The sequence below is a fragment of the Ictalurus furcatus genome, chromosome 1 (genome assembly GCF_023375685.1).
Source record: "Ictalurus furcatus strain D&B chromosome 1, Billie_1.0, whole genome shotgun sequence".
Taxonomy (NCBI): Eukaryota; Metazoa; Chordata; class Actinopteri; order Siluriformes; family Ictaluridae; genus Ictalurus; species Ictalurus furcatus.
Genome location: NC_071255.1, coordinates 24,668,753 through 24,693,137, shown reverse-complemented (window position 1 = coordinate 24,693,137; position 24,385 = coordinate 24,668,753). Strand labels below are relative to the sequence as shown.

Below are 24,385 nucleotides of genomic sequence, written 5' to 3'. Positions count from 1 at the left end.
TTACTTAACTACTGCTTAAGGTGAGGAAATAAGCAACCATTCCTTACGTGTACAAAGTGAAATGAATAAAGTGTAGAAGATCCAGAAGAGAAAGATTCCTACCTGCTTCTGTGCTTCACTTGCTCCACAGTATCAAACCCAATGTAAGGTCTAATTTTCACTATCAGATTGACCTTGCTTAGGAGCACATGTTTAACAATACAGGGGGCTGCTCCCATAATGCAGTGAGGCAGGCAGCTCACACAGTAGGGCTTCGTAGGAAGGTGGGTATTAGTTAAATCAGCCATCAGAGAGCATTTCTATGAGGCAGCTCACATGGGCATTTTTGCCTGCAAATTCAAAATCTAGCGGACCGGACAGTCCTCACTGAAGCGAAAAGCAATACATTCTCTGTTTTCTCCCAAACTAATACATTGCTTATAGTTAGCAAATCGTTTCATCAGTGTAGCAAGTAGTGTAGCCTTTTGTGAAAACCTATTGTTTTTGACTGGAATGAATATTTGTATTCCTGTGCAGTACAAAATGTACCACTTCATGGCAATTCATTATGTAGTATCTTCCCTACTTCAAGGTTTCACAGGAAAAGATGAATGCGTGTTCTTCCACTGAACCACTCTGGTGACATGCAGTGGCATCAATTTACCAAAACCCAAGGTCAAAAGAAATCAGCTCCGACATTGTGGGACAATATATCTCTCAACAGCCGTTGGTTACCATTTTAAAATATAAACAAGACAGGTTTAAACATTTTAGCTTTGTAGGCAACTAGATCAATACGACTGATTTAAATATCTATACACATATCACCCAAACCGTGTTTCCTGTTAAGGTACAAGCACAAACCTTAAACCAAAATAAACTAGAGTAGAACACTGGTAGCTGTCAAATTCCTTGACAGCAAACTATCACTAGCGCTAATAAACTATATGTGCATGTAAAGCCTAACAGAATAGTTAGGCTACTTGCTAAAATGTTAACTGAGACTGTATTCACACAGGCTAAATAAGGGACTGTTGGCTGTTAATTGTACTGGAAGTCTTTTTACTTCCTTTTCATTAAAGGCAGATACTAGCTAACTTCCAATGTGTACACATTACATACCCAGTGGGCTCCATGTGGGCTGTTTCCATAGCTTTCAATTGTAGAAACAACAATCTTGGAGATTAGGTTAACTGGGAAACACAGTCACATTAATATATATATTTTTCTTCTACAATGCACATACAATATATCATTTAGCTAAAATGTAAAAACAAAAAACCCCAAACCAAAACAAACAAACAAAAAAATCCCAACAAGAACAAGCTATAACAGCACGACAACCTCAACAAAAAATTAATGAATAAAAAAATTGTGTTTTTAATTATAATAATAATCTATAATTTTGTGCCTAGTGCACAAAAAACCTATTGTAATGTAACCTTTTAGATGAAGTACACTACACACATGAAATAAAGTCTGGGTGTGTCATCTGTTAAATTTCATCAGCTCTGTTGAGCTCTGTTGTAACATAACTACACTACCATAGCTAAGGGTGTGGCAATTCTCAGCATTTTCCAGTAAGGATATCTTCATTTCTCTCTTTAGTTTATCAGCCCATTCCTTTCTAAACTTGAGGACAATAACAAAGCATTAAAATATATTATTACTAGATTTCCAAAAGGACATCTTAGTTTTGTTCAGGGATTGTATTTACCAACCATTTTCATTTATTTTAGTTTAGGTTTTTGTTTTAGTAGCTATAGTACAGTACCCACTTTGTAGCCAGTACAGGATACTGTATCTACTGTATCTATCAAGATGTTCTTAGGGACCATATGGTTTCACACCAGAACCAGAAAAAAACACATGCAAATCTCATTCATTACAAAAGTTCAATTAGTTTTCCTCCATTTTTATGTAACATTTAATTTTTGTGATATTTCCATTTTGTTTTAGTATTTGCACAACTCGTTTTTTTCTGTCAGTTTATGAAACGTGTTGATTAATAATTTTTTTTTGTTTACTATAATTACGCTGCATACAGCATATGATAAATAAGCTGATAAATATTCTCCATGAATAGAGACTTTAAGAAAACTAAATAGTTTAAAAAAAAAAAAAAAAAAAAAAAAGGCTTTCATACTATGCCAAAGCAGGGTCATCAGCTTCTGAATTTCAGTATGTACTAAAGGTAATTTTACTGTAGTTATTTATACACTGATAGTACATACAGTACAGATAATAGGATGACTAGTCATTATATGATAGCTGAGAACAAACCAAAAAATGAAAAAACTCTTCATATTAAAAACAACATTCTATAAAATGGTTTATTTTACAAGAAACATCTTATTAGTAACATTCATCTACAACGAAATAAAAATCTTCTGAAGTGAGTACATGCAGTGCTTTTTTGGATGTCACCAGAAAGGTACATATTCAGGAGAAAGCTCTTTCCAGTGTTTCAGAAAGCAGCAGTTATACTGTACATATAATGAATGAAGGTAAAGTGGCATGAATTTTTTTTTTTTTTTTTTTTTTTTAAATATATACTCATAGTTGCACCATTGTTCCTGCAGTAAGTGGACAACTGACACAAAGTGTGTTCCACAGACTTCAGCAGTATTCACATTACATTGTGTATTTAAGATCAACAAAAAAGGCACATGCATGTTATGTGATATGAACCAAAGGCCACAACTAAGACATTCTTTAAGGTATAAAATGAATAGATATACAGGACTCTGCCCTGCTGATACAAAAACAGATCAAATACATGTGGCCTTTGGTTTAAATAAAACACAGTTCAGGACTGGCAGAGAGTGTTGGACAATTCATATTTTTTGCTAATCTCATGGAGACCTACACTTTCATGTCCTCTTAGGGAAACACTTAAAGTTGATTGTTCAAAATGATTTATTTAGAAATCTATGCAAGAATAAGTTGAAATATAATTACTCTACAAAGACATTAACATGAGCTAGAGAGAAAAACAAATCCATTATATATTTGATTGCAGTGAAAAACATATCTTTTTGGATGTTCAACATGTCAAGTCTTCTAACTGGCATTACAGTGTACCTTTGTACGAGGGCCAAATTACTGCTTAATATTTAAATAGTTTAACTCATCAAACCTGAGGAAATTCTACAACCACACATACAAAGTTCAATACAAATGTATCTTAATATTTGAGTTTTTTTTTTTTTTCAAGAGTATACAATACATAATAATAGAGAATACATTCATTCAAGCCTTAAGGCAGTTGAACGAGGTCTGGTTGTTTTGGTTGGCATCAGCATCTGCAGGTTGTCGAGTAAATAATTATGAAACAGATCGCTGATATGTGTGAATGTGTGCATATGTGTGTTTTCAGGAAAGGCATTTGCATTTTTGATGCCCACATCCTCACAGTAAAGGACCTCAGTATGCACATTATTTAGTATAAAGCCAAAATATTTGGGATTTGGGAGAGCAGAGGCATCATGCAGCTAATACCCATGCAGAACATTCTAACACTTTAAGTCTCTCAGAACAGAGAGGAGGATATACTGTGTTTGCTTTGCAAAAAAAAAAACCAACACAAGCAAAATATATAAATACAAATTTTAGTAGCTGGCAAAATGCTGTGTTGTGAAAAGGACTAAGGTTGCATAATTCCTGACTGTGGATAGAATTCCCACCACACCTTTGTACCACTGGGAACATGATCCACCAGCTCTTGGATGAAAAAAAGGTCCATCAGCCAGGGTGAGTGTGTGAAGGGTTATGTAGAGGAGGGACCAATAAACTAAGTTCTTCTATTTTGGCCTGTACCACTTTCTGGGCCTCTGAACTTGGATCCTGAGTCCTGTTGCTTTTACATGCTGGGAGCTGAGTGTAGAATCATGTGGGCGCACTTTCAGTTTCCTCTGAGAAGGAGAAAAACAATATTATGAGCAGTGCATGAACCAGTTAGGACTGTTGGGCATTTGGAAATAATATCTTATTAAAATAAATATGACTGGGTGTGCTGTTATAGGAAAACAATACCACCCTGAAGTGGATTATTTCCCTAAAACAGCATGTCAAAAGTGTATAATGTGCTTATAATACAGGAATTTGTCAATTACAGTTTTTAATAAACTGTTTTAATTAACAGGTTTTATGTACGTGAGAGCAGAAACTAGCTGGTTTTGCAGACATCCCACAAGCTCAATTACAACTATAAACAATGTCATTCTTTAATCCAGTAAAAACTGTAATTGACAAATTTTTGTAGTATAAGCACATTATACACTTTGGGACATGCTGTTTTAGGAAAATAATCTACTTCAGGGTGGTATTGTTTTCCTATAACACCACACCCAGTCATATTTTATTCCATATCTTTTCAAGTTGTTTTAATAAGATATTATTTCCAAATGCCCAACAGTCTTAACTTACATTAAGACAGATGTAAACAGTCATTCACTCATCATCCTCTATTTGTTCGCTCTCTGAGAGTTAATAAGACAAAAACACAGCTGATCGTATTACTGAGAAATCTAGAAATCCTCAGTCCCCAGTCCTGAAAACTTTCCCATGGCAGAAAACCTACTGACTGCTATGAAGGGCTGACACCTATGACTCCTGTCATACATGTTAAATAACAAATGTTGAAAAAACAAAAAACAAATAATAAATGTCTCCTTACAGAAAGCTTCACCATATAAATGTCTTTGTTAACTAATTTATTTTTATTATATTATTCTATTTTTTAGATTAAAAGTATTTAAAAGCACTTTGAATTATTATTTTTCATTTTCACTGTTCATGTGCATGATCTGTTTTTCATTATTAATGCAATACTGATATCACAGGTCTGAGTACTGGCTGATATTCAGAACTGACTTGATCGTGACACCCTCACAGTGAGTCACCAGATGTTCTGTAAGCTTCTGTTGCCATGTTATGCAAAACGTCACAGGCTTGTTAGGGCTTGTCAGATACTGATCTAGCATGTCAGTCTAGTTTTAGCCCTGTATCAACAATACATCCCTGATTCTAGATGCACTATGAATTATATTTGGAGATATTTTGCATAATATCTAAGCTGATGAACCTGAGGTTGAGGGAGAATCATCATCTCCTGCTGGAGAGAACTGGTCTGTTCCTAATGCAGCTATAGAGCTCCTTGGCCGAATGCACCGTTCCCCAGAGAAACTTCTGCGTAACAGTGCCTACATCAGACAAAGCATGAAACTATTAATGACTTAAGTTAACACAGGTTATTAGCAATAGATGGTGAAATTAGTACAGTTTAATTTTTATGACACATAAGTTTCACACTCTTTTCAAACGCTAAAATGAGAATGAACCTGACCTTTCGAGATAAGGGACTACTAGGAGCTGAGGCACTGCTGTATAAACTCAGGCTGGAGTTTGACCTGCTCACTGTCATCCCCTTGCTTCCTCTGCAACCAGATGCTTCAAAAGAATGAGGTGACAGGTACTTCTCCTTTATCTTCAGGTTTGTCCGACCTTTCACTGTTCGAGAAATAACAGTAATTGCTTCTTGAAAATGATCAGATTCACCATTTTAAAAAAAGAACAGATTTATTCACCTCTGCAAGGGTCATTCTTAACAAGAAATTCATCCAGCGCTGTCCATCCACCACCAACACGTACCATGAGTGTGCTTCGTAAAATACGCACCATACGTAACTGCTGAGAATCTCCAAACTGTAGATGATACCATCATGTCACTTCAGAACATTTCAAGATATGCCAAACATTATGATTAGAGGAATATGATTTCACTCTTACCCTGTACCGGTTAGCGCTAACCTGCTCCACCTGAAATCTCTTTGGGCAGCTGCACTGGGACACCTGCCTGCTCACCTAGGAAATTGTAGACATTTTGTTAAAATGTCTATGAAATAAATTGCAAGAAATGTGCATAAATGTTAGATGCTGTCAGACTCTTCAGGATGTGTGATTTGTTTTGTTCATGGAATAATAAATCTGGATGGAGAATGAACATGACTTCCGAACAAGTACCTCTTCATTGATCTGGTCTACATCAATTGTTCTTCTGTAGGGATCTCGACTTGGGTGGAGTGCACTCACAAACTCATAGTAGTCAATGAATCCATCACTATTCACATCAAAGATGTTTGCAACTGCTGTCATTTCCAAGGAACTGGTTGGGAATGCTATCCATAAGCAAAGGTAAATGTTAGACATACAGTACTGTATCAAGCAAAAGCTTTGTCCAGATACTATTCAATTACAGTACACTCCTGGGCCGAAAAATGGGCCAAGCCCCAAATGTCAAAATATTAAGCTTTTAATGGTCTTAATAACAAATTATTGGTAAGGAAATTAGCAAGAATTAATTAAACAGATAGAGAAACTTAGTGTGGAATAGCTTTTCACTTTGATTCTTTAAATGTTTAAGCCTTGTGCATAATCTTGTGGACAGGATTTTATTTATTTATTTATTTTATTGTTTACTTTATTTTACTTTTCTACACCCAGATATGTGTTAGTTATCATGATCATTATCATGATTTTACCTTTTGTGTACAAGAAGACTATATATGTGAATTTCCCTGTTTCTAGCTTTTCCCCAAACAACTGCAGCAAAAGTAAACAAGCAAGTGGTGGCACAGGAGGTCTCAGGAGCACATTTGTTTAATTCTTGCTCATTTTCTGACCAATGATTTGTTAAGACCATTAAAATCGTAGTATTTTGCCATTTTTGGGCTTGGCCCATTTTTTTGTCCAGGAGTGTATATATGAAAGCCTACTTTACCTTTTAAAGTCCCAGTTTACTAGTCAGCTGTTCATCTGAAAGATTATTGTTCAATAAATTCTATAATAATTCAGTAACTACACTGATACATTCACAGGTCAGTCTTCTCACACACTGCTTCAATCAGCTGGACTGGATAAGTGTAAAGCACTCTTCAGTAAGGGTTTGAGAAATGATGTTCAGACTGAGCTAGAATACAGAGGTGAAAGCCTCACTCTAGACAGTCTAATCAGCATTGCCAGTCACCTGGACAACCTGGTAAGAGAACCAGGGTGTTCGTTCTGTTATCCCACCCACACAAAAATCAGAACCTGAGCTCATGCAGTTGGGAACTACGAGAGCCAGGTCTCTTCCTGTTCGGTCGGAATCCAGGACATCAACTAAAATTGTGCCCCAAGATATGCCACACATCATCCTGGGAAAACCAAGCTCCTATATCCAGGGTGAGTTTTTTTTATGGGTTTTTTTTCTCTATAAGCTGAGAACAAGCCAAACAGATCATCACCACAGTTAGCCCTCTGAGTTCCAGCCTGGTTTGATCTTAACCCCTGCCTGGCATGCCAGAAGCTCAGCCCCCAGGTTGTGGGTCATTTTAATGTTCTTCAGAGGATCAATCAGGTGACATATCACTTTGCTCTGACCAACTCCTACCTCATATCATGTTCTTATTATGAGACTGTTTACTTATTTTTCCTTTTTGCTTAGCCTTCAGTAATCTGTTTGCTATGATTTGACCTTTGCTTGTTTTTTCACTTTGATTTTAGAATGTGAACTATTTTCATAATGAATCTGCTCTGTGTGTCTAATAGTTACTAATAGGATAAAAGTGAGAATTTAGTATGCATCAGAATAAGTATAAATGTTTAAATAATACAGAATAAGTATGCATCAGATAATGGGAGCTGTGAGTTTAAGGGTACAAATAGGTACTGCTTACTGGAGGCCAGGACATTGTCGATGAACTCCTTTTGGCTAATTCGGCCATCCTGATCCCGATCGATGCTGCGGAAAACATCTAAAATCCGAGACTTGAGGTGACTTATCCACTGCATGTACCTCTTGCGCCATATGTTGAAGTCAAAGTTAGCAAACTCTTCCACCTGTAAACCAACAAAAACTATTTCAAGGACCAATATCACTCAAGTGATTCACACCATAAACCCTTAAATCTCCAGTTTGTAATTTCACTATTCAACTTAAAGCATATTCAGCAACTCCTATGAATTATTTAATGAATACAGGGAAACAAAACAAAACAAAAAAGGTATGTAGTTATGAGAGTAGGGAATGCAAGTATGGACCCAGTGGGACAGATAAGTGAATAGTTTATAAAGCCAGTTTGGACAGTACTTGATGCAATTATGCTGTAACGTAGTAACATATTGATACTAATGACCTCTCTGAGTCTCTGCTGGTGCTCTTCAAGTCTGCTCTGTCTGCTGTGGGCCTGGACCCACAGTTTCTGCCACCCACTGACTAGTTGACACAACTGGGGTGTCTGAGGTTCCAGCCTCTCCAGTGGCAAAGTAACTGAGGTCTGGGACTTTGTTTGGCCTCTCCTTTCTGCACACACAGCATTCAAATCCAGTGTAAAGCACATTCAATTTTTCAATGGTAAAACAGTAGTTTTCTGGTTAACACATACTGGTTGGTGTCTTGTGGCTCGGAGACACCTGCTGCTTAGGAGTCAGCTTGAGTTTGCAGGATTTTGTGGCATTTTCTACTTCTATTACTTTACTCTTTAACTCATCCATAAAAACCTAAAAAGAGACACAATTAATTGCATTCACCAGATTTTTGTTACAGGAACTATTTGTTTATAGTGATGTTGAGTTAGTAAGCATTTGTACTGTGTGTTGGGTGATGAGCTCTGCTGTCTGCTCTTTGTCATCAGGCAAGGGTTCCTGGTCTTTGAGGTTCAGTGATTCTTCAGCAGAGGAGATCCAGTTCAGGAGGCCCTGTACCTCTTTTCTCTCAGCCTCCAGAGCAGAAAGGGCAGCTTGGATTCGTTCAGCTTGCTGCTGTGCCCATGTCTGGACCTGAGTCATACATGTATACACACACACATAAATAGCCAGAAGAGATGATAAGATGTCTACTAGCAATCTGTTTGTGTGGATTACTGTAGTCACTCACTTCCTCATAGCGGGTTTTGGTGACACTGATCCAAGATTTGATAGTAATAACAGAGTCAGGGTGGCAGGAGGACAAAATCTCTTCACCTAAGGTTTGTATGCATTCCAGTGCCACCTGATGACTACTTAAAGAACTCATTGACTCCTGTTCAAACAAAGTATGAAATTAATGTTTTATCTGTCATGACATGCATTGTTTTTTTTTGTTTGTTTTTTTTACTACAAAACCGCTCTATCTCAGGACCCTCATACCTTGTGCTGTGTGAGAAAGGTTTGGAGAGCCTTTTCTTCTTCAGGTAATGAGCCATATTTCAAAACCCTCTCAATGTCAACAAGTTGATCAAGGAATGAGTGGACCATTCTGTCAAACTCCTCTGCCTGTGAGTGATTCATATGAACAGTAAGTTATTAGAAGTTAGTGGGTGAATCTTTTAATAGATTAAGTGCTACTTTAAAAAAAATTAAAAAAATAAAATTCTAAATATAACTATTTTATACCACAGTGCAGTTGAATTCTCAATTCTGATGGGTCATAAGGTGTTGATTAATTTTCGATAATCGCACGGCTCTGACAATAGTGAGAGCTGTAATTCAAATCACAGATTTCTATTTTGAGCTTGTTCTAATACATTATCTCTTCTACAGTAATGAATGATTCCCAGGGACTTGTATGTTGGGTGGTCCATACAATCTAAACCTAATAATAAAAAGTTTAAAAATGTATTATTTAAAAATGTATAATTGTTCATAAGGTGAAGTTTTCTGTAAAAATAGCAGTTTATTTAACATTCATTGAAGGAGTTTCCGACGTCAGAGGTAAAGCTATCTGCTGTGACAAAGTCTAATTATGGAGAATCTTATACTTTACACATTCTCTATAACATGATGTGAGGGAAATTACTCATTTTTACTTTGTAATAAGTTTGTTCTTGTTCTGTTTCATTCTCATGTGAGGATAATGCCTAAGAAGGCAATGCCATGTCACTGAGATCAGTGAAGAATGTTTATCTGCTATACAGAGACACAAACATGTTCTTCTGTTCAAGGTTCGTCTAAACATCTTCTAAGATCCTAAAACAAAGCCTGTTTGAGCTACCTCAAACTGCTTTTTATCGGTACACAGAATTATGTCATGCTCTGCATTTCACATATATAGTAGTGGTTTAGTACAAGCGCTTCAGAGCGCTATCATTATTCTATCCTGCTTTATTCTATCCTGTATTAACCATCTTTCTGTAATAAACCTTTTTACCTTCAGAGGACGAGTCTGCGAGTGTTGTCTAATTTCCACGACAATGACACGCACTATTATTTCTGTCTTAACTTCAAGAGAATGTGAGTGAATGATGGTTTACAGCTGCTATAACATAAGAGATAACAGGAACTAACTTGTTTTGCTAATGTCCCACAACATTAAACATTTTGGATAAAAAGTATGATGTGTTGCTGTTTTATAACAGAAATAAAACACTGTAACACTCTCATATAGGAAAATAAGCAAAATTGGGGTGGTAACAGCTTCTGGTTGGACAAAATCACACCACCTCATTATTGATTATTTTCCTACTACAGCATGCTCCACCATGTTTTATTTCTTAATTAAAACAACACAAACAAACATTATCAGGATAGTTATTTTAATACATCAGTTGTGAATAGGGACCCTTTGATATATACGATAATATAGAATTCTTTAACTTCTGCACATCGTAGTTCCGGTCAGAGATGTGAGTGGCAGTACCTGTCGTAGTGCTGCCTCCAGTCTGGTCTGTCTGGACACTGAGAGTTTACACACAGCCTCCCAGCGGACCTCCAAATCCTCCATCTGCTCCTGCAGCCAGTGGGCATCAGCAGTGCTTCCACGGGTCAGATCTCTCACCGAACGCTTCAGGGTGCGAATACAACCAGCACGCTTCCCCAGCTCTTTCTGGAACACCTAGAAAAAGGTACAATGGGCACAGTCATTGTACATTGCAATGAAGTGTTCAAGACTCCTCTGTGCAAGAAAGAATGCATTATTATTAAACAACATGTATTGAGAAAATACCTTGTGCTTGTCAGTTAAATTATTAACCAAGTCCTTCTCGCCACCAACAGGCACATCTTCAGCAACCTGTGGCTCTGCCCTGTACAGCCAGTCATTTAGTGCCTGGAGAGCATCGCTGAACCTTCCAGAAAACAGCAAAGCCTCCTCCAATTTATGTTGCCTAAGAAAATGAAGACATAATATATGATTAATTTACATAGGCAAAATATTATAACTATGGCTTGGCTTCAATTATATTAAGGAACACGGATTCACTATGCATGTATAGAGCTACTTTGATTGGTAATGATATTTACCTCTCCATAGACTTTCCACTGACAGTATCCCATGAGTCTCTGAGCTCAGACACCATATTCTCAAGATGCTGGGTGTCTAAAGGATTCTGAGTCTTTTCTAAGAGGGTGCGACCACGCTTCAAGCAGGCCTCGTACATTGGCCTCTTGGAGCGAAAGAGTTTATGGAATTCCTGTGAACACCACATCACATTATTTGACCTAAATTTTCCTTATAATATCTTACAAATCTATCAAATATGTAATATATTTCCACATGGAATCTTCAGTAGTGTTGTTAAAATACAATACCACTTGCACATTTCCCTTGATAGGCTACTGTATTCCAGTAGTTCATAAACACAGTTTCGTTAAGCATTTGGTGTTACTGTATTTTTTAATCTATGCACTAATGTTTCTGAGATCATTTTACCTTCTGCTCAATGAGCTGCTGTTTGATCTCTTCATGTGACACAGCGATCTCCTTATGTGTGTCCAGAGTCTGTTCAACTTCAGTCATCCAGTCCATCAGCAGCTGCCAGGACTCACTGAACTGCATAGAGGACACAGACAACATTGAAGGTATTATAAACAAATTCATAAACAGTTGTGTGTTATATATATATATATATATAAAAAAGGTAACACCGCACAATAATGGCTAGAATAGAAATCCTTTGCTTGATAATGATTATTTATCACAATTAATCAGACAATCTAGATTTTTTTTTTACTATTGAATCTATGCCTATTACTTCAGATGTATCTAATCTATCAAAGTTAGTCCAGTCCACAGTCACATTAATTGATCATCCTTTATATGCTAAATATAAAAGAAATTAATGAATACATGAGTGCCATCACTGTATGCAACCAAACAGGCAATTAAAAATTGGGGAATTCATGATTCATGCATAAGAGTAAAAATATACCTACATTTATAAAGTTCAACAATATTTCAGGAATAAAACGTGTTGGGAGTGCTGTTATAGGAAAATAATCAACAACAGATTGGTGCTCTATGGCTGACACAACGCGAAGTTACTGTTACCTCACCAAAGTTGATTTGTGTATTTGTATTTTCATTGTGTTTTATTCATTTTATTCAACAGCACTTTGCCCACAATTACATTTTTTATTTATTAAAAAACATGTCATTCTTTTATTACTACTATAACATACTGTTATAGCAACTATAGACAATCATCCCTTCATTTGCTTCTCTTTTCTCTCTCTTGAATAAGACAAAAAAAAAAAACCCTGCAGCTTTCATATTACAGAGAAACCAGACAGCACAAAGTCCTCTGTCCCGAACACTTTTCCATGACAAAAAACTTACTGTTACAATGTATTGACACCTGAGAGTCCTTCCATAAATGTTAATGTCTCTTCAAAGAAAGCGTCACCATATCAATGAATATGAATTTTTCTTTGTTAAATAACAGAATTGTTTGTTAGTCTGTTTATTATTAGTCTTAGATTAAGTGGAGAATACACCATACAAGTCTTTTTTGAGGCATCGCTACAGAAATGATAATGTACTGTATTTGAAAGAGTATTTAATATAAACTTATGATTTGTTTGCAGCTTGCACTATTGTCAGAGCTGCTCTTAAAGAATATTAATATCAACACCAACCAGAACTGAAAATTGAGTGTGCTGTGGTATAAATTTTATTAAACTATAATCACAATGAAATCATAATCAGAGGTTCTACTTGTTTTTTGTTTTACTGTATGCTTTATTTATTCTATTCCATGTGATGAGGTAACTCACCTGTTTAGCTTGTTTCTTAACATCATCCAGAGTCTTCCCCCTGTCTGCAGTGTGCTGGTTGAGCTTCCTGTAGCGGTCTTGTACTGTTATCAGCAGATTCTGTACCACATCACAGTCCTCTTTCCTGCTAAGCTCCAACAGCTGTGAGGCTGAATTCTCAACACAAGTCTTCTTCTCCCCGTATGACTGGACCTCATTCACCAACATCTATGAAAAATAAAATATATACGTTAAAGTATATCAAAAAACGAACAAATCTACAACAAAAACAGCATATTACAAGCACAAAATAAATCAGCACACATTTTAGTAGTAACATTTACATTGTGCTGCAACATAAAAAAACACCTTGTGTTCCTGAAGCTGGGTGCTGATGGTGTCGAGGATGAAGCTGGGAGTAGGCAGGGCACTAATGACCTCTTTACACTTTGCCATTTTGGTCAGCAGATCTTGGACATTGCTGTTAAACTCCTTTGCTAGACCAAGTCCTTCTGTTAACTTAGCCTGGGGACAAAGAGCAAAACAAACAAATGACAATCTCAGAAAAGAAAGTTAGAAGTCTCAGACATTTTTAAGTGATAAGATAAATGATATGCTGATCTGATCTTGTTCGATCACCTTGCGGTCTTGCATTTTTGTATAGACAGTGTTCCACTTCTGCTCCAGGATGCTTAAGCTGTGCTCAGTGTTGGAGCCACGGGCCACGTTGCTTCCCTCCAGCATCCTGTGGACAGCATTACGGATATTCGTGTAGGAATGCAGTTTAGAGTCCATCTCATTACACAGCTCCTACAGACACAGACAAGAGCAATTTTACAAAAAGTCAATTTGACCAATTCTTAACGATAATTTTTAATCAATCAGAATAATAAACGTAACTACAGTTGCATGAACATTCACAACATATACAGTCAAAAGCATGCACAGTCTGCAAATTTGAGTGACTATGGTGGCCTGCAGCATTACCAAATGACTACTGAGTCTCTCACTGGCAGAGTCTGGCATTCCCCATACAGTTTTAGTGGAGGATAGTTTCAAGTCTGTGTACTCCAGCCACTGCAGAAGATCCTGGATTTCCATTGTTACATCTTGAACCTGTGGGTGAAAAGCAACACTACATTTAATATACAGTTATTTAATGAGTTCAACATAGTGCCAGTGTATGTAAGTTGCATTTATTTCAATTCATTGTGGTCAGAAAATAAAAAAAGAAATTAAATATTTGTACATTTACAAATTAAACTTCTGTACATTCCACATTACTATAATATTAAATTAGATTAGAACTTGGTGAAGTGCAGTCATACCCTAAACTGTCAATGATCAATTGAATGAATCCTAGCCTATGTGAACAATTCTTTGGTGCTCCACCCACTTGACTGAGGTAATTCTCCAGCTCCAGTTGCCTGCGCTCTGTCTCAGAGCGTACAAACTCCCAGCACTCGTTCAGTTGCTCCAGGTGATGCTGCAGACCCTGAGGGCTCTCTCCTCCTGTGCCCTCCAGCAGGATCCTTCCTGCCTGGTTCAGAGACTCCACAGTGTGTACATGTGACATCACATCATTGCGCAGCACCTGCCCACACAAAGTCAGGATATCTTTACCTAGTCTCCAGTCTAGTGCAATATAAAGTCATATGCACTGAAAACTAAATAGATGTTTTGTCAAAACTAATGTTGTGCTAGTTTCACTACATCAGTCTAGCAGGGGTTCTCAAACTTTTAGTAGCCAGGGATCACCTTAACTGTAAAATAAATTCCAATGATCCACTCAGCACAGATTTATTTTATAAACATTATTTAAATGTGTACAATATTATTTTGTCTATTTATTAGAGTCATAAAGCTTTCCTTTCCTGAAATTTCCACTCACAGTAAAGTAAAGCCATTAGATCCAAGTTGACATTATTTATAGGGCTACTTGTTTTTGACTTATTGAGTTACTGGCGTATTAAACTTCAATTCAACTGGCGATTCAATTCAACTGGCCAATCAAACAGGTTAGTAACTATAAGATCCTAATAATAAATAAAATAACTGTGCTGAATGTGGGTTGTGACTTCCACTGCTGTAACAACAGTATTAAAAAAAACAAAAACAAACAAACAAAAAAAAACATTGACCACCTGCCTATGCTTCACAGACCCCTGGGGATCCCGGACCCCACTTTGAGAACCACTGCAATAAAGAATACTGTATACAGTGTATATACCTTGTGCTTGGCCAGCTCTATCTCACAGGTCTGTAGGTCAATGCTGATGGGCCGAGATGCCTGCAGCAGTTCAGCAGTGTGGGAGATCCAGGCATGCAGCTCATCAAAATTATTCTGGAACTGGCCCAATCCCAGCAGTGCACACTCCAATTGGTGCTGCTCAATCAAGTATAAAATATATGAGTGCCATCATGAACTTACAGTTATCAGAATTCTGCTTTTTATTGTACATGCTTTGACATTTTTGTCAGTGTAAAAGGCTGATGGGTAAATATGTGTATGCTGTACTTGTCGGCTGACAGTCTCTGACTCCAGGCTGTCCCAGCGCTGACGAAAATCACTCAACGGTGAGGCAGACCCAGGCCGCACAGACCCCGGAGAGAGACGACCCACAAAACGATGGTTCAAACTCTCAACCTCAATCTTTTTCTGGTATAATTCCCGCTTGAACTCCTGAAGGGAGTGATAAAACAACCAGGGTCTTGCTAAGAGGCAAAAAGAAAAAACACGCAAGAATTTTCAGAAATTTTAGAAGTACTTGGTATACTGTCTCCAGGGCAGTAAGGCTCACCTTCAGACCACACAGCTGCTCTTTGACAGATCCAAGGTCAGATCCCACTAAGAACTCTTCAGTGGATTTCAGTTCTGCTGACTTGAGCCACTCAAATAGCCCCTACAAAAAGAATGTAAAAGGTATTAGTATGCTGCAGCACCCTTAGATTATTTTAATCAACAGTCTGCTTATAAATGGGCCATGTGTAGGTCATTAACAAACAAAAAAACAAAAACAATTAATCTAAGTGTATTTTGTATTGGGAGGACTGATGATTAAAAGCTAAATTTGATACATTTGACATTAAATATATGCTTAAAAAATAAAATAAAATTAAAAAACCCTTTTTCTATGCTTGTTATTTTCACAATTGTTTGTCCATTAGAAATATTTTCCAACATATTAAATTGAACCTTGACAGAATACAGACAAGAAAAAAATAAAAATAAATAAATTATATATATATATATATATATATATATATATATATATATATATATATATATATATATATATATATATATATATATATATATATATATAGATAGATAGATAGATAGATAAAAACTATGATTGCAATGGGGTAGCAAGATCCCTTTTAAAGCAAATATAAATCCCCAGAAGGGTACACATTAACATACATGAGAGATAAACATAATTAGACAAACTAGCCTGAACAATATGTGGTGGCAAAAATAATATTCTAACACCAAAATTGTACAGAATATTGACTTTGTTATTATTTATTATTTATCAAGCACATACCTGCAGGGTGTCCTGATAATTCAGCGCCAACTGTAGAGATTCTTCTAACTTATTGTGGCACTCAGTCCAGATCTTATTTAGATTGTTCCATGTGCAGTAGAGCTAACACAGTTGATTGAGCATATAAAAATAGGAGTTAACATTAGCCATATATTGTATAATGAGAGATTTAGGAATTGGTGTCTAAAATTCACATGTAAAATACAGACCTCATCTAAGCTTTTTGTGACATCTGGCTTGTCCGTGTCTCCACATGCAGACATTAGCTCCATTCCCAAAACCCCAAGTGTGTCTAGTTCTCCTTGTAGTCCATCAATGTCCTCTCTCAGTGTCTGTGAATGAAGCACAAAAGATGGATGAATGTAAAGTACAGTGCAGCATACAGTAAGTGCACATAGAGTGCACATTGTCCTAGAAGCCATTGTGACTCATATTTTGAGATTTTATTTTAGCGATTAAAATAAAATCTTAGTTATTTTAGTATTCAGCCCTACAATTTAACATTTTGAGCATTTACATTTTTTAGTAAACAAAAATGATTTCCTCTACTCATTAAGGCTGGTCAAAGGACTTCATATTCATATATTCAAATCTAGTTTAGCAAATTCCTGATGACTTGCATTCTCATGTATGGACTGCAATGTACTACCTGCATTGTGACCAGGCTCTGCTGGATGGTTTCTGAGTCTGTTCTGCTTGAGTTGAGGTCTAGCAGTATTTGTTGGGCATCATTCAACCCAATGGTCATGCTGCTTACATAATTCCAGAACCTTGTAGCCAAATCAAGCAGGTGGAGAAGCCACTTCTCCCTCTCCTGACACTGCCTTTGAGTCTCCTCCCACTGGCTGGTCAGGCTGCTCACCTGCTCCTGGATAGCTACAGAGAGAACAGAACTTAGGTTAAAGAAAGATACATTTCAAAGAGCAGATACTTGTTTTTGCTAGCTATGATTCTAAAACATCAGGAAATGTACTAAGTACACTATATGGCCAAAGGTATGTGGACACCTGACCATCACACCCATATGTGGTTCTTCCCCAAACTGTTGCCACATTGTTGGAAGCACACAATTGTCTAGAATGTCTTTGTATGCTGTAGCATAAATATTTCCCTTCAGTTGAACTAAGGGGCCTACATCTGTTCCAGCACGACAACGCCTGTTCACAAAGCGAGCTCCACAAAGACATGGTGTGCCAAGGTTCTCATGGTATAACTTGAGTGACCTGTACAGAGCCCTGACCTCAACCCTACTGAACTGAAAAGCTGACTATGTGCCAGGCCTTCTCATCCAACATCAGTGCCTGACCTCACTAATGCTCTTATGACTGTATGGGTAAATCCTACCAGCCATGCTCTAAAATCTAGTGGAAAGCTTTCCCATAGGCGTGGTGGGTAATATAACAGCAAAGGGACTAAATCTGGAATGGGATGTTCAACAAGCACATATGGGTGTCCTTGATCAGGTGTCCACAAACTTTAAAATAAATAAATAAATAAATTTGTATTTAAAATTGAAATAGAGATTTAAAAACAAAAAACTGATTACCTGAGCCTATGGAGCTGCCTGCCACTGCTTGTGTGTTTGCCAGCAGCTCCTCAGCTTGAGTCCTCACACTGTTCAGGCTCAGCTCCAGCTTGGAGAGCTCAGCCAGAATGTTCTTGTTGTCCTTCAGTTGTTCCTGAATGCGTGGAGTGAGGCCCTGAAGAATCACTGTGGTCTGCATGTGGTTGTACAGATGCTCGATGCTTTCCCCTATCAGAATCATCCTCTCATTCAGCTGCAGGATAGAGACACAGACATTGGGTAGTGACATTCACAGCAAACAGTGGCAATAACCAGGTAGTTTGTATGGTGCAAACTATACAGTCAGAGACTGTGGAACAACCATAATATCAACCTTAAAACTAAATGCCAGATCTATCAATCAGTTGTCCTCTTGACCCTTTTGTATGGATCTGAGACCTGGACAATCTATGCCCACCAGGTTCGCAAACTGAATGCGGTGATGATGCGCCTATAATGGGTCTGAGTCTGATGGACCATATTTCCAACCAGACAATTCTTGAGAAGGCAGGCCTAGATGACATGGTGACAATTCTCTGCCAGAAAAATCTTTGCTGGACAGGTCATGTGGCGAGAATGCAAAATGATAAGCTTCCAAAAACAAGTGCTCTTCTCCCAACTCCAACAAGGCACCTGAAGTGTTGGCCATCCTCGGCTCCATTTCAAAGCTGTGGTCAAAAGAAATCTCAGGAGACAAAGTATACCAACAGATACATGGTACCAACAAGCCCAAATGAGATCATCTTGGAGACAAGCCAAAGGGACGTCAAAGTCGGACATGATTGACAGCTGAGAGATATATAGAGATAGATACACATTTCAGGTGCAATGGTGTTGCCACACATGGCACTTTCCTAAAAACCCAGGCACAGTCTCTGTTAATCTTCCTCTAGCCTTTTGTCAGTAATCGATTTTGGACAGTAATACTGTTGTAGTGGATGTGTCTAATAAACTGTCTCCTCAGTGTGTATTCTAGTCAGCAAATAATCATAAAATCATAAGATACTTATGCATTTTTACACTTTCAGTGTTCATGTGTATGAGTATTTTTGAGTGCTCTTCTGTGTATATTACCTGCGTATACCGTGGCAGAGACTCCTCAAGGACTCTGGCAGCCTCTCGGACTCTGTCTCTGATGGTTTGGTAGTGCTCCTCAGCCTCTGTCACTTTCTGGCAGTATTGCTGTGCCTGGTCAGGACTCAGGTCTGACAGACGTTTGGCCAGCATTCCTAATCGGAATATTAAAGGCTTGTGTTCAGCTACAGACTCCCTTAGGCTCTGTGTAAAAAGAGATAAATCAGCAGTGGATTATGAGAATTTGTATGTCATAAGTACAGTATGTTACATTTCTTTAATTTTAATTAAACCCCTTTCACTAAAGATAAGTGATGTGATTGCAATCCATCTGGTTAGAGCAAGTGTGTTCAAATTGTCTTTTAAACTATGACCTAATAAAACTTTGAAACTTTGGTAAATTGAAGAGAAAAAAAAAAGATCCTAAACAAAGGCCTGACTGTTGGAACAGGAAGATGGAGCACTGGAGAGGGCAGATTTTGTAGTACCTGTAAGAGCTCCTGTTGTTCTCTGAATGCCTCGTAACTGATGGTGTTCAAAGTAAGCCGGTCAGTAAGGGTTTTGGTTTCCTGTAACCATGGCACCACCTCGGCATAGCCCTCTGAGAACTGGGACAAGAGAGATTGAGCATGCTCCAGTTGTAACACCACATGGGAATTAGTGCCAGTGGTTATCTGACATTGCTCCTCCAGAGTGTCCAGACCCGTCTGTTAAACGAAAACAACAAAATGATTTCTAGGAATTTATATATTTAGAATAAATATTTTATTCTCTTTGTAGAATTTGCACCAAACATTTAATGCTAGAACTTAGCAGAGTAAATAGGTGAGGCACATATTTTTAATGTTAATAAGTTCATGATTGGTACCTGGAGGCTTCCCATATCCTCACTCTCACTATATGCCTGTAAGAGTTCAGAAACCTTCACCATTTTCTCTATGTTATACCTGTGCTGAAGAATCTCCACTGAGAGAATCTGTTGAAATAAATATTTAAAAATTCAAGATTCAACATTTCAATATACAATATTTATTACAATAAATATTTTAACATTGTCATAATTTATTTTATTTATTTTTTAAAAAAAGTTAACATTTTTAGTAAAAAACAAGACAAATAATATGCACAGAAACTCATAAGAAACTCACTTTCTGTTCATAGAGCTGGGTAGCAATGACATCAGGGTCCAGGATGATGACTCTGAGGTTCTCCAGTCCCTGGGTTGTAGCTCGAAACCAGGCCAATTCTTTTTCAACTGCTTGTTCCAACTGCAAAAAAATTACAACCATAAATATTTCAAAGGAAAAGAAATACAACTAGAACTATGCCAATATAAAAGAAATAAAATGAAACACAACTAACTTGACAAACATGACTTCACAATCAGCTATACTGCTGCAAAATGAAATAAAAAAAACTTGTTTAAGTAATAACTGAGTGATTATTATATTTTGCTTTTACCCTCTCTCTCTCAGCAGCACACAGCACTGCATCTCCAGTCTGAGCTGTTCCCAGAAGTTCCCTCTCGATGCGGCCCAGCCACAGGTGGAGGTCTTCCTGACTGGAGGTGCATCGGCTAGAAGCCTCCAGAGCATGCTCCAGCCTCTGCAGCACATCAGCACTGCCCAAACTGAGCACTGAGTACCGGATCCGCAAGCTATCTGCCTTCTCTTGAACCAGCTGAAACTCCTCCTCTGTGAAAAAGTGGGTTAAAATATTATTATTCCAATATTAATATATTTTTTTAATTACCTTTACCATGATGGGCAATGAAGAGAGGGATGATACCTGAGACTCTCTCAATGAAATCATGACAGCACTGCTGAAGTTTTCCTAAGTCAGCACTCTTTGCTTTTATTTCCTCCATGACAGCCTATAGAAAATAAAACAAACAAAAAAATGTCACTAACAAAATAGAAGTATACTGTCTATAAAATATATACAGATTGCCAAAAGCTTCTGTCTAATCACCTTGGCTTGATCAGTGGCTTCCTGTAAATGAAGCATTGCTCTCTCTGCAGAACGGAGCTCCGCTAAGTCCTGCTCCATGGATATTAGCCATTGATGAAGACTGTCTATTCTCTCCTGAAAGAGCTGAGCCTGGGGCAAAATGAGCTCCAAACTCTGTCTCCTGTTAACATAATACATACCTTTGCTTATAAAGGATTACAATAGCTTATTGAGAAGACACAAAGAGCCTTGAGGACATCATGCTGACCTGCTATTAGCTCCTAAAAGAAGAGCTTCCCACTTCAGTTTGAGTTGGGGAAGTTGGAGTTTGGCTTTATCCCTCTCTTCCTCCTGAAGCTCCTCTGCTAAATGTGGGCCTTCCTGCATCATAGTTTCCATGCTAGACCTCCTGTCCTCTAGAAGACGCTGCAGAAGCTGATGGACAAGAAAAGTCCACAATATTTACAAAACACAGCTAGAACATTTACTCTAAGTGTTCTCAGACTTTTAACCCAGGGTTTTGAAATGTCCATTTCTGATGGGCTTGTGTGTAGCAAGCTTATTTAAGTAAGAGTGTGTGTGTGTGTGTGTGTGTATGTGTGTGTGTAAAACATCAACCACAAATTCTACCTTTTTATTTTGGAGTTTGTTCATTTAAAATGTAATTTGCTGGTCTTTAAAAGTAAGTAGTTTATACTCGAGAGAATACGTAGCTTGGAAAAGATGCAGACTGGAAATTTCTGGAAATCTGGAACTTTCACTCAGTCAAAATGTGCCTTGTTCTGTCTTTGTGCCCATGAAGTCAAAGGTTTGTCTCGTGTATCAAGGCCTCATTGTGGTTATCCAGGCATGTTTCACCTTACTCACTACACTAACAAAAGACAGCTATTTCAGGCTGAAAAGTGAATAACTTCCCTTCAGGAACTGTACACAAAAGCATTCAGGATCTCACTGTGAGCACGAACTTCTCAGGAGAAGTGCAGCTTCACAATAAAAAGTGCTTTAAAAGAATTTCAAGGTTGAATTCACATTTAAACACAGCATTACAAGCAGGAAGGTCAATAAAAACAAATGAGTACTTTATTATGGGGGGGGGGGGGGATGGCGGTTGTGTAGGCATACCTTCTGTTCTTGAAGCTGAGCTTTCACTACTTTAAATTCCGATGAGGGAGGTTTTTGATTTGCCATGAGCTCTTCAATCTCACAAACCCAGGTTAATAATTTCTGCAGATTTTGCTTAAACATTTCAGGATCCCCAAATCCATCTGTCAGAGCCAAAGTACTCCTGGTACTCTGGAATAAAGAAAGGATCATATACCAATATGTCAATAATTCAAAGAAGTTAGAATTAGATATCATTCAGCTGCCAGCCTTTCAGTGAAAAAATAATGTGGTAAAAGTATTAACAGCACCTTCCATCTATCCAGACTTAATTCCTTCTCCAACCTGGACTTTCCATTACTTTGAAGCTGTGAGCAAAACATATCTGTTCCTTATTTGTTATATGCATAATAAATATGACATTAAGACATTAAAAATTAAGCTAACAATTTTTTTTTGGTTTTAGTCAACGGGAAGTGTATCAATCCTCCAGTTGAACTGTTGGTACAATCTGTTATCTTATATAACTTTCTCAAACCTGTTGTAAGAGTAACATCATTCATAAATATTTTCCTATATTCCTATTAAGAAAAGAAAGAAGAGAAACTGGCAGAAAATATCTAAACATCTGAGCAAGGTGGCACTGCATCATCAGAATTGATCACAAAACCAATATTATACCCAAACCTAGTTCCTTGCTTCAAATGAAAAATGTTAATACTTAGAAAACTAAACAAATAAACAAACAAAAAAAAAATCAGAACAACCTCTGCTAATTCCTCAGCTGCTCCTGTGAGGACCCTAACCGTCCTGGTAATAATAGGATCTCCGCCTTTCTGTCCTTGTGGATACTCTGTCACCTCCACAATTTCCGTCACGATAGTTTCGGTCACTTCGGTGACTTCAGTGACTTCTCGAGTGCTCAGAGTTTTCCATGACCATGGGCTTCCAGAGTCTCGTCTCTGCAGGGTGCCTCTAGTCTCTGCTGTTCCACATTGTCCCAGAGGTGATCTCCTGTACTCCTGAACATTGGTCTTCCTGGGCAAAGACCCATTGTATAGTGTTTTGGCTGGGGAAGGTGTGTTTCTCCAGGCATTATCCAAAGTGCTGGTGGTTGTGACAGTAGGAGCAGGTGAGCTCCTGTTTTTTTCTGGTGTGGGAACCTGTGGGGAGATTTGGTCCACATCCTCTATTTTCCTCTCCTCCTTAGGAGGCTCTGGGACAGGCCATTCCCTCTGGCGTTGGTAGCATTCTTTGAGGAAGGCCTCATTTGTCCTTACTTGCTTGGACTTCTGACCCAGGCAGCTAGGTCTACTTATGAGGTTACCCATGATCCTTCAGCCTACAGGTGAGTAAGTCGTGAGGCAAGAGGGCCCCTGGGCCATGCATGCAGGAGTCACTTCAGCTACCTAAAATAAAAGGGTGCTCAGCATGAGTGTACTTGCATATTTTAACCTTCATCCCAAACACTTCTGCCTCTCCAACACAAGCTCCCTGTGGACAAATCTAATACAGACTGCACACCACAAAACTCAGTTAAAATCTTTCTAATCCCACGAAGGGAAAATCATCTACAAACAGTCAAATCGTCTCATAAAGAACATAGCACAAACTAAGTCTCTGTTCTAACCCACTACAGATCTAAAATAAATACACAAGCAATTATGAATGTAGCTGCACTAAAACGAACACCATATTGAAAGTTTGGGGCATAGAAATGTAAGTGGCAGGATTCTCTGTGAGGCAGGCTCTCCCAAGATTCCTGCTGTTTGCTATGGCAGCCAGAATTAGTGTCCCCTGCCAGTGCTGGACCCAGGAAGGCACTGGGAGACCATTTATCTCCTGATCAAATATGACAGGCATAAAAATGCTGCTACATTTCCTTGTCTCAAAAGGTTGGGGTTCTGTTTTTAAAAAAAAAAAATATTTTGGCAGAGAGGATTGGGATATTGTGAGGAGGGCCAGAAACGGCATGCGGAAAAGGAGTACATATTGTGAATAAACACAATAGTGTCCGAAAAGTGCGAGACAAATTACTCTGAGAAAAAAAGTGAAAAACTTTCCTGTAATGTTCAAAGCAAGAGTAAGAATTACAATTTCAATTTCAATTACAATTGTCTTTTTATTTCTGTTCTTAGAACTTTTTTTTCTGGAGTATAGCTGCTACTGAACACAATCT

General features: G+C 37.8%; 1 protein-coding gene across 4 annotated transcripts in view; it reads right to left on the bottom strand.

Annotated features, from left to right (window-relative positions):
• Positions 1–2,121: 2,121 nt before the first annotated feature.
• macf1b (microtubule actin crosslinking factor 1b) overlaps positions 2,122–24,385 on the bottom strand; it is a 41,856-nt gene continuing 19,592 nt past the window's right edge. For 2 of the 4 annotated variants that reach the window (XM_053633604.1, XM_053633595.1), the window contains 38 exons: positions 22,518–22,574; positions 22,228–22,398; positions 21,374–21,540; positions 21,127–21,286; positions 20,944–21,028; positions 20,617–20,849; positions 20,304–20,423; positions 20,024–20,131; positions 19,644–19,862; positions 19,156–19,359; positions 18,064–18,295; positions 17,167–17,393; positions 16,727–16,849; positions 16,518–16,619; positions 15,771–15,872; positions 15,488–15,652; positions 15,200–15,355; positions 14,366–14,563; positions 13,957–14,085; positions 13,609–13,779; positions 13,339–13,494; positions 12,991–13,197; positions 11,648–11,767; positions 11,239–11,408; positions 10,943–11,102; positions 10,637–10,831; positions 9,148–9,273; positions 8,897–9,040; positions 8,611–8,799; positions 8,406–8,520; positions 8,157–8,323; positions 7,698–7,860; positions 6,004–6,158; positions 5,770–5,844; positions 5,568–5,685; positions 5,327–5,490; positions 5,066–5,183; positions 2,122–3,893 (listed from right to left, as the gene is read on the bottom strand). In XM_053633604.1, coding sequence (XP_053489579.1) covers positions 3,868–3,893; positions 5,066–5,183; positions 5,327–5,490; positions 5,568–5,685; positions 5,770–5,844; positions 6,004–6,158; positions 7,698–7,860; positions 8,157–8,323; positions 8,406–8,520; positions 8,611–8,799; positions 8,897–9,040; positions 9,148–9,273; positions 10,637–10,831; positions 10,943–11,102; positions 11,239–11,408; positions 11,648–11,767; positions 12,991–13,197; positions 13,339–13,494; positions 13,609–13,779; positions 13,957–14,085; positions 14,366–14,563; positions 15,200–15,355; positions 15,488–15,652; positions 15,771–15,872; positions 16,518–16,619; positions 16,727–16,849; positions 17,167–17,393; positions 18,064–18,295; positions 19,156–19,359; positions 19,644–19,862; positions 20,024–20,131; positions 20,304–20,423; positions 20,617–20,849; positions 20,944–21,028; positions 21,127–21,286; positions 21,374–21,540; positions 22,228–22,398; positions 22,518–22,574 — 5,697 coding nt within the window. In that variant the 3' untranslated portion in view covers positions 2,122–3,867. Of the gene's footprint in view, positions 3,894–5,065; positions 5,184–5,326; positions 5,491–5,567; positions 5,686–5,769; positions 5,845–6,003; positions 6,159–7,697; positions 7,861–8,156; positions 8,324–8,405; positions 8,521–8,610; positions 8,800–8,896; positions 9,041–9,147; positions 9,274–10,636; positions 10,832–10,942; positions 11,103–11,238; positions 11,409–11,647; positions 11,768–12,990; positions 13,198–13,338; positions 13,495–13,608; positions 13,780–13,956; positions 14,086–14,365; positions 14,564–15,199; positions 15,356–15,487; positions 15,653–15,770; positions 15,873–16,517; positions 16,620–16,726; positions 16,850–17,166; positions 17,394–18,063; positions 18,296–19,155; positions 19,360–19,643; positions 19,863–20,023; positions 20,132–20,303; positions 20,424–20,616; positions 20,850–20,943; positions 21,029–21,126; positions 21,287–21,373; positions 21,541–22,227; positions 22,399–22,517; positions 22,575–22,973; positions 23,616–24,385 lie in introns of all 4 variants that reach the window. The other 2 variants (XM_053633587.1, XM_053633614.1) reach the window with 2 other exon arrangements.